General features: G+C 39.4%; 1 protein-coding gene and 1 long non-coding RNA gene across 12 annotated transcripts in view; one reads left to right on the top strand and one right to left on the bottom strand.

The window, feature by feature from the left end:
• The window catches only part of NAV3 (neuron navigator 3), a 630,491-nt gene that overhangs the window by 479,794 nt on the left and 135,167 nt on the right, over positions 1–15,530 (top strand). Inside the window, exon 1 of one of the 11 annotated variants that reach the window (XM_078376940.1) lies at positions 11,474–12,531. The exons of the other annotated variants lie outside the window; for them this stretch is intronic. Coding sequence (XP_078233066.1) covers positions 12,000–12,531 — 532 coding nt within the window. The 5' untranslated portion in view covers positions 11,474–11,999. Of the gene's footprint in view, positions 1–11,473; positions 12,532–15,530 lie in introns of those variants that run through there. 11 annotated transcript variants of the gene reach the window in all.
• Positions 9,928–11,145, bottom strand: LOC140707358 (uncharacterized). The gene is made up of 2 exons (XR_012087361.2): positions 11,109–11,145; positions 9,928–10,150 (listed from the first exon to the last, which is right to left on the bottom strand). It is a non-coding gene; the product is annotated as an uncharacterized LOC140707358 (long non-coding RNA).

A 15,530-nucleotide genomic window follows, 5' to 3' on the forward strand; every position in this document is an offset into this window, starting at 1 on the left:
CTAAACAAGCACTCTGTTTGGAAAGTTGTAAAATTCTTGCCTCAAATTTTTAGGCTTTTAATGACCAAAGCTATTTCTACTTCTGATCAAGCCATGTTAGAGACACATTGTCTGGCTCATTTTAGATGTCCCATTCTCTGGATCAGCCCAAAGCAAAATTATGTTTGATCAGGGTGCTTCCTGTTCTCTTGCCTCCTGTTGTGCTTACTGAGAAAGCAATAATGTATTGCTCCTTATGTGCTGTCACTTCTGACTTATGGCAGCCTTATGAATGAGAGATCACCAACACGTCCTCAACAACCCTGCTCAACCCTTGAAAACGGAGGTCTGTGGGGTTTTTTTAGGAAGTCACTTCATCTCATATTTGGTCTTCCTCTTTCTCTGCTGCCGTCAACATTTCCCAGCTTTATTGTCTTTTCCAAAGACAATTCCAAAGGGAATTTTGCCTTCTCATGATGTACCCAAAATAAGTCAGCCTCAGTTTCATCATTTTTGCCTCCAGAGATAGTTCAATCTTGATTTGCTCTAGGATCCATCTTTCTGGCAGTCCAGGATATCCACAAAACTTTCCTCCAGTACCATAATTCAAAGAAATCATTTTTTTTCCCTGTCAGCTTTCTTAAATGTTATTTCTGATAGAATCAGAAATACAAGATTACCGATGATCTTGGTCTCCTTACACTTGATGATCTGTTCAAAATCATCAATTGCTGCCCTTCTTAGGCCTAGTCTTCTTCTGATTTCATGGCTGCAGTCTCCATCTGGAATGATGACTGAACGAAAGTATACAAAGTCTTTAACAGTTTCAGTTTCTTCATTGTAAACATTAAAGTTTTGTACTTCTGTAGTCCTGATTTTTGTCTTCTTAAAGTTCAGCTGCAGTCTTGTTTCTGCATTTTCTTTTTTCACTTTCCTTAAAAGTTATTTCAAATCATTGCTGCTTTCTGCCAGCAAGCTGGTATCATCTGCCTACCTTAAATTATTGATGTTTCTTCCCACCAATGTTCATGCCTCTTTCATCTGAATCGATTCTGGCTTTCTATATACAGATAGACTTGAATTATGGTTATATTGATAGGTTTTTCATCGAGTCTGATTGATATTAGTTGGTCATACCTGCCTGTGTTAATCTTGCCTCCATATTTATGTATTTATTTATTTTTTCCTGCTTTTGCCCATCTAGATTCAGTGAATCTACTCTGGGTGGCTTACAGTCCGAGTATATAACAGAAATTAAAACAGCAATATCAACAACATAGAGATAGGCAAAGTCCAAGATGGTAAGACATAAAAACTAAGAAATGGAAGGGGGGGGGAAGGCCTGCCTGAAGAGTTACTCCATTTTTTCTGGATTTGTAATTTCCAGAGCAGAATACTTTGCAGTTGTCTGACTGAAAATATCTTGTTCTCGTCTACTTCCATAGACTGACACTAAGCACTGCATTATTTATACATTCAATTTCTTGCTTTACAGTTTTCAATTTACCTTGATTCGTGCTTCTTGCATTCCATATTCCAAATCTATGTGTTGTGCAGCATCAGATTTTCCTATAACTGTTCTGCACATCAGCAATTAGACATCCTTTTGGCTTTGGTCTAGTTGCATCATTAGTGACAGAACTATTTGTACTTGTCACTTGCTTTTCCTCAGTAATTGATTGAATGCTTTCCAACCTGGGAGTCTCATTTTCCAGCACTGTCTCTTGTTCATTTGGGACTGTTTCATCATCTGATTTTCATTGCAAGGAAAATTCAGCAAGAGATTGCCATTGCCACCTACTGTGCAGTACTAACAAAAATTAACTTGAGTGTCACCAAAATTGTCTTCTCTGCCAGTGTCATCTTCAGCTGCTTCTGCTGCCCAGGACCTGACTTGAAGAGTGTGAATGTATCTTAGTCTGGTGTCTTAGCTGTGATCCTTCTGCCTTGGGTGACTGCTAGGAGTTCAGGCTCATAATGGAGTCTGGCCTCCTGACAGCATTGCTCTCAGTTTCGCTGATATACTCAAATCCCTTTAGTATGTTAAGGTGTGCATCCAAGAAGCGGGGGTTCTTAAATACTTTCTCTTAAAATTAAATTTCTCATAATCATCCAGTTTGTATTTCAGGAGAGACTTAATAATTGGAGGAGGAGGAGGAGGAGGAGGAGGATTGCATTGTTTTCTTTCAGTTTTTTATAGGGAAACACACACGAAATCAGTGCTGTTGTGTTATTTTAAAACAGAAATTGACCATGAGGTTTTAAGGAGAGGCAGTTCAAAGTGCCATAAGGACCTTATTTACGCCTAATCTACCATGTTCCAAAGGGAGAAATTAAATGTGCAGACCATTTTAATTAGAAACACAGATGTTCTTTAAAGCCTCAACATGCCTTGCCTGTTCACAATGGATAGGATGTTGTTGTCTTTGTGTTTCACTGCACCCCCTCCCTTTATCACAAAACAAGTCTGAAGAAAACAATAGCATTGGCTGATTTTTTTTAACTGAAGGGACAAACAGTGGCACTCCTAAGAAAAGAGCTAATGGGAGAAAAGCCACGTCTCACTTTGTAATTCATGTTATTTCTTGAACAATAATATGCATGTAATTTGCTTGCTGGAACTAGTAAAGAAATTGGTTTGCAACTAAATAGTGTCTTATATTATTAGAATCAAAGCTTCTGATAATTCTCCAGAATCTTGGCCTTTTTTACATTATGGATTCTCTGCTTCTCTGCACTGGTAGTTCTTGGTGAAGATACTAGTTTGAATGGAAATGTTTTATTTACAGAATATAACAGGGAGTAGGCTTATTTACCCAGTCTTCTCAATGGTAGCCCAATTCCTATTAACATTTTGTATTGCTAGTCAAGGGCTCTTGGTAAAAAGATCCTGCTGTGGTGTAGGAAGCCAAGGGGAAAATGAGAATTGCCTCCAAGTGAAGTGGAAGCATTTACCAATCAGTAGGGTTTTCTGACCCTCTGGCTGAAATTCATAGATGTAAAACTATACTGTGCACACTTGATGACATCATCAACTGTGGCCATCTTCTTAATTTTAAAAAAATCTCCTCTCCCCATTCTGCAAGGATCCTAGATGCCCTCAGGATCCCCTTTGATCCTAGGGAAGCCTTTGGGTATAGTGGACTTCTGTGTGTGTGTGAGAGAGAGAGAGGGGGGGGGAAGCTTGTGGTTATACTGTATGTTACAGATAGTCCTTCATTAAAAGCTAAAAATCTATTATTCCATTTTAAACCATTACACAACACATAAAAGATAGGAAGCTGGTCAGATCATTGCCCCCTCTGGGTCAGTACTGTATTGGCAACTGATGGACAGCAATCCAGCAGGATTGTTACCAAGTGCCACCTGAAGACTTGAGAGATTTCAGTTAATGAAATCATTTGAAGTTAATGTGGTCATTTGAAGAAATGTAACACATGTTCAGAATCCTCTCCAAAACTTGTTTACACTGGTTTCCTGGTAGCTGCTCAAAATAGCTGCTCTAGCAGCTCAAAATACCCAGGTACAAAACAACTGCATCCAAAGGGATTGCACAGATGGCAGATGCTCACATGGTAGTTAGCAGAAATGATTGGGCAGGTAGACAGATGGACAGGCAGGTAAGCAAGTTGCCACTTGCTTTGCTGTAATGGCTTTTACATTTCTGCTCCAGACTGACACAGAAGATAGAAATTGGTACAGCCATATGATTAGAGAAAAGTTTTCTCGTCTCATTTTTCAGAATGTCAGTGGTACTCAACTGAGGAGCTTACAAATGTCTTAGTGACAGTTTAGTGAGCTGTTCAGACTAAACTGGAGATATCGAGAGAGAAATGTGATTGATGAGTGAAAAAAGGCTGGGATGTGCCAGCTATATAGGAAAGAAAAATATATTGAAGAAAAAATGGTTTATTGGCTAAAAAAGGTATCAGAAGAGCATGGTGAGAACATCCCCATGCTTATTGCCAAATTGTTCAGTGATGAAACAGGTATTTTCCAGCTTTTTAAGAATAATCATCCTAAGAAATACTATCCACCCAAAGACCTACTGCCATTTACAACATTTGCCATTTTGGTGAGTGGGGTCTGACTGCTACCTCCTCCCATATACTGTATATGCTGCCATCCTTACCTTCATTTCTGCAGTTACTTTGTTCCTTCGATGCTCGATGTGAAAAGGTCATTGTTAGCTGTTTAAAATCTTATCGTTGCTAATACAGAAAATGTCTCAGGAGATGATTCTTGAGATTGGTCACAGTGGTTTCAAGCATTGCTGCTCCCCTTCCATGGCTGATGAAAGGTACTATTCTTTGGCATTTTCTACTATGTGCCAGATGTAACATTTAAAAGGCTCATACTCCATGTGCAGGATGCACTCCACTAGTGTGTATTTCTGGCAGTGGATACAAGGGCAGGCAGTTGCTACATACGTCATGGCCAAGACACAGGGTAAAACAACAGCAGCAGCACCAACCCATTATGTATGCTGGGAATTTTATGTTAGTGCTAATTGGTGGCTTCTGTGTAGAAGATTGTACTTTTAATTGTCTTTCAATGCTTTATGAAGCTAGGGTGATACCATTTCTGTGTTTCTGCTTTTTGAATCTATTACTTTTGTTGTTATTACACCAATATAAACATGGATTAGATCTACCAACCTGCAAAACAAATAATCTGTTATCAAGTAGTTTTAAATTATCATTCCTTTGAATGTGTGCACATGCTAGTGATGCACCATTTATGTACCTGACATGGAGTTTTTCCTGTCACAACAAATTTTAGAGCAAGAATAACGTCCAAATGACAAAATATGATTCTTTCTAAGCCAGTATTGTGATTTTTTCCCCTGTGTTTTGTTTTTTTAACACTGTTTGTGTGAGTAGAATGATTACTACCCTGATTGGTTATAAGGGGAAATGATCAACTATCTGCTGGCACCATAAAATACTGGATTGAAGTGGGAACTTTGAAGTTCCATAAACGTTCTTCCAGTTTTCACCTTTGTCTTTTTATTTGAGAATATTTGGATGTATAGCTACCTCTTCACGGATTGCTGCCTTGTCGTGGTGAGGGGGCTTGAGTAATTCAGAGAAGCTATGGGCTATGCCATGCAGGGACACCCAAGATGGACAGGTCATAGTGGAGAGTTCTGACTAAACGCAACCCACCTGGAGCAGGAACTGGCAAGTCACTCCAGTATCTTTGCCATGGACAGAAACAAACAAACAGCTAAAAGATATGACACTGGAAGATGAATGCCTCAGATCGGAAGGTGTCCAACATGCTACAGAGGAAGAGCAGAGGAAAAATACAAGTATCTCCAGAGCTAATGAAGTAGTTGGGCCAAAGCCAAAAGGAGGCTCAGCTGCAGATGTGCCTGGAAGTGAAAGGAAAGTCCGATGCTACAAAGAAAAATACTACATAGGAACATGGAATGTGAGATCTATGAACCTTGGGAAGCTGGATGTGGTCAAACAGGAGATGGCAAGAATACATATTGACATCCTGGGTGCCAGTGTACTAAAATGAACGGGAATAAACATCTGAATATAATTCAGACAATTATCATTTCTACTATTGTGGGCAAGAATCTCGTAGACGAAATAGAGTAGCCTTGATAGTCAACAAAAGAGTGGGTAAAGCTGTACTGGGATACAATCTCAAAAATGATAGAATGATTTCAATACAAATCCAAGGCAGACCTTTCAACATCACAGTCATCCACATTTATGCACCAACCACCGATGTTGAAGAGGCTGAAATTGACCAATTCTATACAACACCTTCTAGAACTGACACCAGATAAATATGTTCTCATTATAGGGGACTGGAATGTTAAAGTAGGGAGTCAAGAGATAAAAGGATCTGCAGGTAAGTTTGGCCTTGGAGTTCAAAACGAAGCAAGGCAAAGGCTAATAGAATTTTGTCAAGAGAACAAGGTGGTCATCAGAAACGCTCTTTTCCAACAACACAAGAAGCAACTCTACACATGAAATCACCAAATGGGCAATACCAAAATCAGATTGATTATGTTCTCTGCAGCCAAAGATGGAGAAGCTCTATACAGTCAGCAAAGACATGACCTGGAGCTGATTGTGGCTCTAATCATCAGCTTCTTAAGGGAAACAAACTGCAAGGGAGATAGGGAAAGTTACAGAAAATTGAATGCAGACTTCCAAAGAATAGCAAGGAGACACAAGAGGGCCTTCTAAAATGAACAGTGCAAAAAAGAGGAAAATAATAGAAAGGGAAAAACCAGAGATCTGTTCAAGAAAATTGGAGCTATTAAAGGAACATTTTGTGCAAAGATGGACATGAGAAAGGACAAAAATGGTAGGGACCTAACAGAAGCAGAAGACATCAAGAAGAGATGGCAAGAATACATAGAGGAATTATACTAGAAAGATCTGGATGTCCTGGACAACTTAGATAGTGTGGTTGCTGACCTTGAGCCAGACATCCTGAATGGAGAGTGAAGTCAAGTGGGCCTTAGAAAGCCTGGCTAGCAACAAGGCCAGTGGAGGTGATGGCATTCCAGTTGAACCATTTAAAATGTTAAAAGATGACACTGTTAAGGTGCTACACTCAGTATGCCAGCACATTTGGAAAACTCAGCAGTGGCCAGAGGTTTGGAAAAGATCAGTCTACACCCCAATCCCAAAGAAGGGCAGTGCCAAAGAATGCTCCAGCTATCGTATAATTGGACCCATTTCACATGCTAGCAAGGTTATGCTCCAAATCCTACAAGGTAGGCATCAGCAGTATGTGGACCGAGAACTTCAGAAGTACAAGCTGGATTTTGAAGGGGCAGAGGAACTAGAGACCAAATTGCTAACATGCATTGGATTATGGAGAAAGCCAGAGAGTTTCAGAAAAACATTTATTTCTGCTTCCTTGACTACTCAAAAGCCTTTGTTTGGACCACAACAAACTATGGCAAGTTCTTAAAGAAATGGGAGTGCCTGATCCTTAGAAATCTATATGTGGGACAGGAGGCAACAGTTAGAACTGGATATGCAACAACTGATTGGTTCAAAATTGGGAAACGAGTACGACAAGGCTGTATATTCTCTCCCTGCTTATTTAACATATACAGTATGCAGAATACATCATGCAAAAGGCTGGACTGGATGAATCCCAAACCGGAATTAAGATTGCCGGAATAAATATCAACAACTTCAGATATGCAGATGATACCACTCTGATGGCAGGAAATGAGGAAGTATTAAAGGTAGAAGGTAAAGGTTCCCCTTGATAATTTTAAGAACCTCTTAATGAGGGTGAAAGAGGAGAGTGCAAAAAATGGTCTGAAGCTCAACATAAAAAAAACTAATATCATGGCCACTGGTCCCATCACCTCATGGCAAACAGAAGGGGAAGATATGGAGGCAGTGACAGATTTTACTCTCTTGGGCTCCATGATCACTGCAGATGGTAACAGCAGCCATGAAGTTAAAAGATGCCTGCCTCTTGGGAGGAAAGCAATGACAAACCTAGACAGCATCTTAAAAAGCAGAGACATCACCTTGCCGACAAAGGTCCACATAGTCAAAGCTATGGTTTGGGCGGTGGTTTGGGCGGCATATAAATTGAATAAATAAATAAATAAATAAATAAGTGAGAGCTGGACCATAAAGAAGGCTGACCGCCAAAGAATTGATGCTTTTGAACCGCGGTCCTGGAGGAGACTCTTGAGAATCCCCTGGACTACAAAGAGAACAAACCTATCAGTTCTGAAGGAAATCAACTTTGAGTGCTCACTGGAAGGACAGATCCTGTTGTCGAGGCTCCAATACTTTGGCCATCTCATGAGAAGAGAAGACTCCCTGGAAATGATCCTGATGTTGGGAAAGTGTGAAGGCAAAAGGAGAAGGGGACGACAGAGGATGAGATGGTTGGACAGTGTCACCGAAGCTACCAACATGAATTTGACCAAACCCTGGGAGGCAGTGGAAGACAGGAGGGTCTGGCGTGCTCTAGTCCATGGGGTCACGAAGAGTCGGACATGACTTAACAAGAAAACAACAGCAATAGCTTCTCCCAGTGTGAGAAAGTTCTGACTCATTTAGAGATGGGCACGAAATGAACTACGAACCAAAAAACCCAATGAACTGGGCTGGTTTGTAGTTCATTTCACGATCCAGTTCAGGGATCCTGTTTTGCAAAAGTGACATGAAACACCTAGCTGTTTTCCCTTGTGTTTAATTTCTTTGGCAAAAGAGGATGCCTGCCCAACTCCTTCGCACTGCCCCCATCTCCTGTGCCTCTCTGCTCCTGCCACCGCCACTGCTGCTGCCATAGGTGCCATCATCAGAATCAGCTGTCCCAGCTTCCCTGACAGGAGCCAGCTGCTGCTTCTGAGCCTGCACCTGCCTGTCAGCTGGGCAGCAGGTGTATGCTTAGAGGCAATGTCCAGCTTCTCTGCCAGATGTCTGCCACTGCCACTGAGCATGCGCTCGTGACACAGGCAGAGGCATCAGGAGCAGGTAGGACCCTCTCCCAGGCATGAACCAGAAAAATGAACGATGAACCTGCTAATTTTTCTGGGGGATCATGGTGGTCTGTGGTTAGCTGTGAACCACCATGGACCACTGGTTTTCTGATTTGTGCCCGTTTCTACTCTTATTCCTTTGTATTCAAGATTGCTTAATTCCTACTTCAATTGATTGTATTGTCTATTCTACTGGCTGTACGTATGGCATCTGTAAATAATTACATATTTAGAGATAAAAGAAGGCCTTGGTTAGGAAAATACACATGAAAACCCATGTGCATCTTTTGCTTATTTTGGGGGGCTGCAAGAGACAACATAGCTACTCCCTCAGAAATTTAGCTGTCTTCTGATGTATCAAATTAGTAACACTAGGTCATGTTACTGCAAATATAGGTGGACGTAATCTTTCTTAGTTTTTACCACAAATTATTAAATATTCATTTGTCTTCGTTAGAATGTATGCAGTCTACAGGCAAAATAATTTGGGTCAAAATAAAATTCACTTGGTATATCTTCCCCTTCTTGTCTATATACTTGTCAGTACTCCAGATGGATAGAATACATCAAGAGGTCATGTAAAATTAAGTATTTAGAAGAGATTTGTAATGGCTGAAAGCTCTCTATGTTGTACATTCAGGTGTAAGCAATACTGTATATGTAATCATATGCTTTATTTAGCATAATCATTGTCACTTATGTTGAATGCAAAATAGGATATAATTACTTACTTGAACATTTTGTCACACGACCTACATATGGTTGCATAGATTATATACAGTGCAGACAGATTTATTAACTTTGCCTTAGTCTAAAATATGTGTAAGAATATGCATCTAATAATTGAAAGCACACACCTTTCTTTGCAGCAACACAGTGTGTTAAATTGTGCTTCAAAGAGATTTTTTAATTTTGCAATGGAAGGAACTGTATGTGTTGAGTCAACATCATAAGAAAAGCATTGCCACTGAAATGGCATTATAAATGTGTGGGCTCAGGAGGAGAGCATTCTCACATCTCTTTCATATGAATTTGTATTGATGTTGAAAATCAGTTCAATTCAGCTGGTCTAACATTCTTCACATGGAATTGTCCCCTGGTTGCTGTTTTATGTAAAAATAAAAGGGTCCTATAATGTGTATGTGTGCAATAATGTCCTTGGTTTGTATTCACTACTCTTTCCTGTTGGAAAATAGAAGCTTGCAGCAGAATATTAAAATCTTAATTATACTGACTTTTAAAAAAGTATTTGTATTTGTTTGATACGTATGGGTTTATCAGTTATGGGTGAATGTGAACTTTGGTAGATATGACTGTGCCAGGAAAAATATCAAAAGCTAGTCCTTTGCATATATGTTGCATTCCCACAAACATTCTGGTGTGCATAAGACTGAGCTTTTGGTGTGTTGAATTGATCAAGCTGCAAAGTATGACAAAGAAAGAAAACTTCAACGACCTTTAATTGTAAAATGTATTTATTTCTTCATGTGCTTTCTCAGATATAGAATATCCAGAGAGAAATTCATTACTAAACTTTACCATTTACACTGAAGAAGTAATAAGTTTATTATGCCAGCCAGTATAAGGGCTTTCTTTAGTAAAAGTAGCATGCAACGAAGGCAGTCTGGATTTGCATGCAGTCTTACATTACACTATCCACTCTTTCCTTTATCATGTCACCTGTTAAAATAAAAATCAGAAGAGTTATTATGGCAGTTTTGTTTTGCTTTTAATTATGATCGTTATTTCATTATACTTAATTATCTGAATCAGTTATACAAAGCCTACCTGTACCCTTGCACAACATATTTTCCCCTTTCTTTAGTCTTTAAGCCATGTCTGACTCTTTGTGATCCCACGTACCAGAGCACACCAGGCCCTCCTGTCTTCCACTTCCTCACCCTAAACTGGATTAATTAAGCATTTTATCTTGTTATAATGCTTAATTAATCCAGGTTTTCCATTCTGGAAAACTGTGGTTATGAAAATCACAGTCCACCAGGACAATGTGTCTTTGAAATTATTTAAATCTTCAAAAAGAGTTAATGAAAGTACAGATGATCTGCTGGTTTTCTTTCTTCACCTACCAGAAGAAACATAGGGAAGTCTTAACTATCCATAGGCGTGGCTGAATGCTGGCAATTGCAGACAGGATTTCTGTTTGTCAAAGGATCCGTTCAAACATGATCTTTAATGCCTTTTTTTTGCAAATACAATTTGTAATAATATTTTTAATGACAAGATTTTATTTTGGGAAAACTACCTTCTTGATATTAATACTCATTTCCAATTTTTGTGGTTGTGAATATATTTTAAAAAACATGCATTCAGCTCATACATCTGTTTCTACCGACTCAAGATTCCAATTTCTTTTACCCTGCAGACTGCAAAAACTCATTTTCCTTTCAGTATTTTAAACGACTATTTAATGTATAAATCTCAGGCACACAATTATTTTGAAGAAATAAAATGCTTTGCCCTGTAATTCACTTCTCCACCAAACAAACAACACAAATAATGACTATTTCTCTTCTTGAAATGATTTATCCCACAGCAAAATTTGATAGCCATTCATGAAATTACTAGCATAAGAAGATAGCAAACAGAAAAAAGAAAGAAAAACGTTTTTAAATCTTACCTTACAAAGAAAGAAAGAAAGAAAGAAAGAAAGAAAGAAAGAAAGGTAGTATTCCAGGCTGTGGTGAAGCTAATGCTCGGGCATCCAGCTAGCTTACACTTTATGCTGAAACCCTTGGCAGAGCAAAACTGGGCAGAGGCTAGGGTCTTCCTGGTTTAATTTGCCAGGCTGTTTGCTGCCATGGCAGCCGGCAGCATCTACTGCAGTAGCACAGAGCAGTCATAGATCTGAGAATGCAGGTTGAATGCTAAAATGCAAAGAAGCTCCCCCCCCCCGCCGCGACCTCCGAGCTTTTGCTTTGCTGATTAATTTTGGCTCTTACTCAGCTCTGACTTGTTGGTGGCTCTTGCATCTCTGTCAACCCATCTAAAGTAAAGTGTCAGGAACAGGAATCAGTCATGATCTAGTGAGGGAGTGTGGGGAAAGCACGGTTATCGGCACTTGCACTGTACTTTTGAATACAGTGGCTATAGGAAAAGGGTGCAGTCCCATCCATCTGGTGAGACTGAGGATTGGATGAAGAGAGGGAAGCATTGCTGACTTTTAGAGTTACTTCTGTGCTGGAGCAGCGTGTTTGATCAACTCTCTTCCGTGTGAAGGAAATCCAAGTAAAAAGACTGTAAGTACTGGAGATTAACAGGACTGCAAAGAACTGGCTTAGCATCAAAAGCGACATAAATGCAGAGAAAACCAGTGTGCCTGTCTCTTCACTTGCAGCATGTGCGCTGGATTCTTCAGCTCTGCCTTTCCGTATTGGTGGAGAGAAGAGCTGCATGGTGTGTGCATCGCATGCTGCTGACAGGCTAGCTTCTGATGCTGGCTTAAAGATCTTGCTTCCTGAGCATCTGGGAAATGTGAAACATCATTTGAGGCAAACGTTAGCTAAAAACTATGCAACGACCTGCTGAACTATCAGTGTTCAGAGGAAAGGATGGAAAAAATGGGGGTGCTTGCCTGCGGAAACAGAAATCTTTGACGAACCTTACTCTCCTGAGTGAAGGAGAAAAGCGGCGATATTCGTACAGAGAAAACTGGTTTGGAAATGCTTCCAAGTCCAGCCAGGTTCCTCATCCAAGGGGGACAGAACCTGGGAGCAGAGGCTCACTTTCGAAAGCACTATCAAAATCAGCACACTCCCTTTACTATGCCAGCAACAAGTCATCTTGGGATATGGAAGAGTTCCCACCTGTTGGAAGCAGAAAATCAAGTCAAAGGCTTAGATGTTATCCGACAGAAGACTGTGGTCCAGGAGAAAGGAGCAAGATGGGTGATGGAAATGTGCCCTTTCGGCCAAATTTCACCAGCAAGAATTGGGTGGAGGAGGAGGAAGGATGCTTACGGGAGGGAACCGCACAGCTTGATGAGGATGTTATAATAACAATGCTGGGAGACTTAGAGCAAGTACTTTACAATGATGTTATAGGTAAGTTCCCTTCTGTTTGACCTGGGCAAATCGTTTTATAATCAGTAGCTGATCTGCCCTGGAGAGTCTTGGTTGACAGTAATCTTAAGAGACACAATTAGGTTTGTGCTCAGTGTTACAAGGCAAAACTGCCTTTCTTTCGTGGGAAGAGATTGCGATAAATGAAAGCCACTGGGAAAGCTCTTATGAAGCATTCGCTGATGGCAACAGATGATTTTGCTAATTGTCCATATCTTCACTAAGATGCTGTGAAATAATTAGGAGTGGTAGGATGTAAAATTTTACTAATTTGATTCATCCTTGTTTGTAAAATGTATAGCTATATATATGGATAGATTCACCCACATACATGCAAATGTGCACACACTCACATATATGGGACTGCCATACAATCATAGCAGGGTTTTAGATTTTATTGAGTTTGGGGAAGATCTTATGATAAAGTTCCCACACTCTCCCCACCTCCATATGTAAGTTCCTCATCCAGTATGGGCACAGTCATAAGCAAGTTACCTATATAGTTATTTTGCATTTTGTTCACTAATACTTTATTTCTCTGCTGATCACTTTCAAGTTCATTAGGCTAATACTGGGAACCAGCAAACTTAATAAGGTTTGATTTATTTAGGCAGTACCATGCCCTACTTTCTGCTCTGGCTTCATAAAACTCCCTGCAGAAATCTCATCCATATATGCAGACTTTGAGTATCGTTGTAAGTGCCAAAGCTTCACACACCAGCTTTGTGTGAAGCTTTGGCACTGTAGGCACTGATAATCCACAGCCGTAGGAGCTTCTAAGGATTTTTCTGTAGCTGGTTATACTTTTCATCTTCCTTCACTCAGAAATGTAGGTTGTTGAAAGTGTTGAATGTGTGTATGTATGTGTTGTATAATTAAATTTTTGGAAGTCAGTGCCTGCATCTGAGGCCAAGTCTCTCCCGTCCTCTCCCTCCCTCTACACCCCACCCCATTCTCTATCTCTATTTAAACTCAGAGTGGAGCAAAAACTATCTATAGGGTATGGTTTGTGCAGATTTTGAATATAGTTATGGGCTTGGTAAAACATCTGTGTTTGTTACTGCACTGTTCCATTCTAAGACTTGGAAGCACTTCCTGTCTTTGATACTTTCCATGATAATGGAAACTGGAGCATGGGGCATGTTTTCACAGATAGGTGACTAGTGTTGTGATATATATGCAAATATGACTGATGGCGATTGTGTCCAAGAAAGAAATGTTTTATATCACACAGTTGTTTAGTTGTAGTGAACCAGTTGCAATCATGTTTGGCTCTTGTATTGGTTTTGAAAGCAACAGCTTGAAGTGAAGATGGTTGCTAAACAGCTGCAAACACCTCACTTTTCCAATCTGAAAATAAGACATGGATTTTCATGCTACTTATATTGTTGGAAACGTGTAATATAGTAAGAAATACCAACCCATGTTCCTGTGGATGTTTGGAAATAAATATGAAAGGAACAATAGTCGTTCACCAATCTCTTTCGACAGCTGTGTACTTAAATCCATATATGACATGGCAAATTTCATTGATTTACATGTGTGCCCGGTCAAATAGCATAACATCCTGCAAATGCATAGTGAATTTCCACATGTCTGCTCTCAGGCTCATGCCAGTTTAAGCTCACTGCTCATGATATGAGAACAGGAAGGTAATTTTAATGTATCTTTGATTAATAAGGGCTCCTTTGCTCATTCAAAAAAAAGAAGAGCTTGGGGATTCAATACATGTAACTTGAGAAAGACAAGGTGTGATATTTGTAAGGGAAGGAAAGCACATGGAAGTCAGAGACTCCATCCTTTCAGCTAATCCTTGCCTCTTCTGCTCATGAGAGCTTGGTTAAATGGATGATGTTGCCCATGCAGGAACAAGACAGCAGGTCAGGAAAGTGGAAGCAAAAGAGACGAATTCTAATTGATACAAACACAAGTTCATGACACTTGAAATGTATTGCCTACTGTCATTATTCAGTTTAAATTGGCTGGTGGGTATAAATGCATTGAAATGGGTTGGTCAGTTTGATTTATTAGTGCACCATGTAGCATAAACTCAGTAGAAATTCATTCACTCCAGAAAGGATATATATCTTAATTTCTTTCTTTCTTATGTGCCAGCTTCCTGTATAAAGTACTTTTTGGCCCAATATATTTTAAACAAATATTTATCCCTACCTAATTCATAATGGACCTTAACATTACAAATCTAACTTTCAGTCATATAAGCACAAAAGAGTGTGATGTATGGATATTGCTAACTATGCTAAAGTAGTTCAGTTACATCCAAGGATGAGATTTCAGGCAAATTAATATGCTTGTTTAATATTTATATACTTACTGTATATTTAGCTTTTAAATATTTACCTTTTAAATACTGTATTTTTATTTATGTAAGCCACCTTGGGTCCTTGTTTTGGAGAAAGGTGGAGTAAAAATATTTGAAGTAAATAAATTATACATAAATAAAAATGTTGTTTAATTGGGAACACAAGCAAATAACATGAGTATTTGTATATACAGTTTAGAAATTGGATGGGAAAAAAATTTCACCTGGTATATTAGATTCCTTGTAGACTGGTTGTTCTATCATAATGTAGAAGATGCAGAAGATAGCTGCTTTATATCATCTATGTTGTTTATTTCTAATTAACTGCCTGATTTGGGAGAAAGACTAAACCACAGTTTAGAACCATGTGAACAAGCCCGTATTTCCTTGTTCCCTTTCTTCTTCCAGTATGGACATGGAAAAAAAAACTGGGAAGGCTTTCTTTTCTGTTTCTGAATGTTCTTATATCTGACAGTGACAAACTGTAGTTTAGTTAAATCATGGTTTATTGAAGCAAGCGAGGGCTACTAAGCAACAAGTGATAAGGCACAATAAATTCAAAAAGAAAAGCAGATGCTTTCAGTCTCCTTGCAGCTCTGCCTAGGAAGGAGAAGGTAGTGGAGAGTAGATAACTCTGACCCTGCAGTTTTATAGGGCA

This window comes from Pogona vitticeps, chromosome 5, assembly GCF_051106095.1.
Source record: "Pogona vitticeps strain Pit_001003342236 chromosome 5, PviZW2.1, whole genome shotgun sequence".
Lineage (NCBI taxonomy): Eukaryota > Metazoa > Chordata > Lepidosauria > Squamata > Agamidae > Pogona > Pogona vitticeps.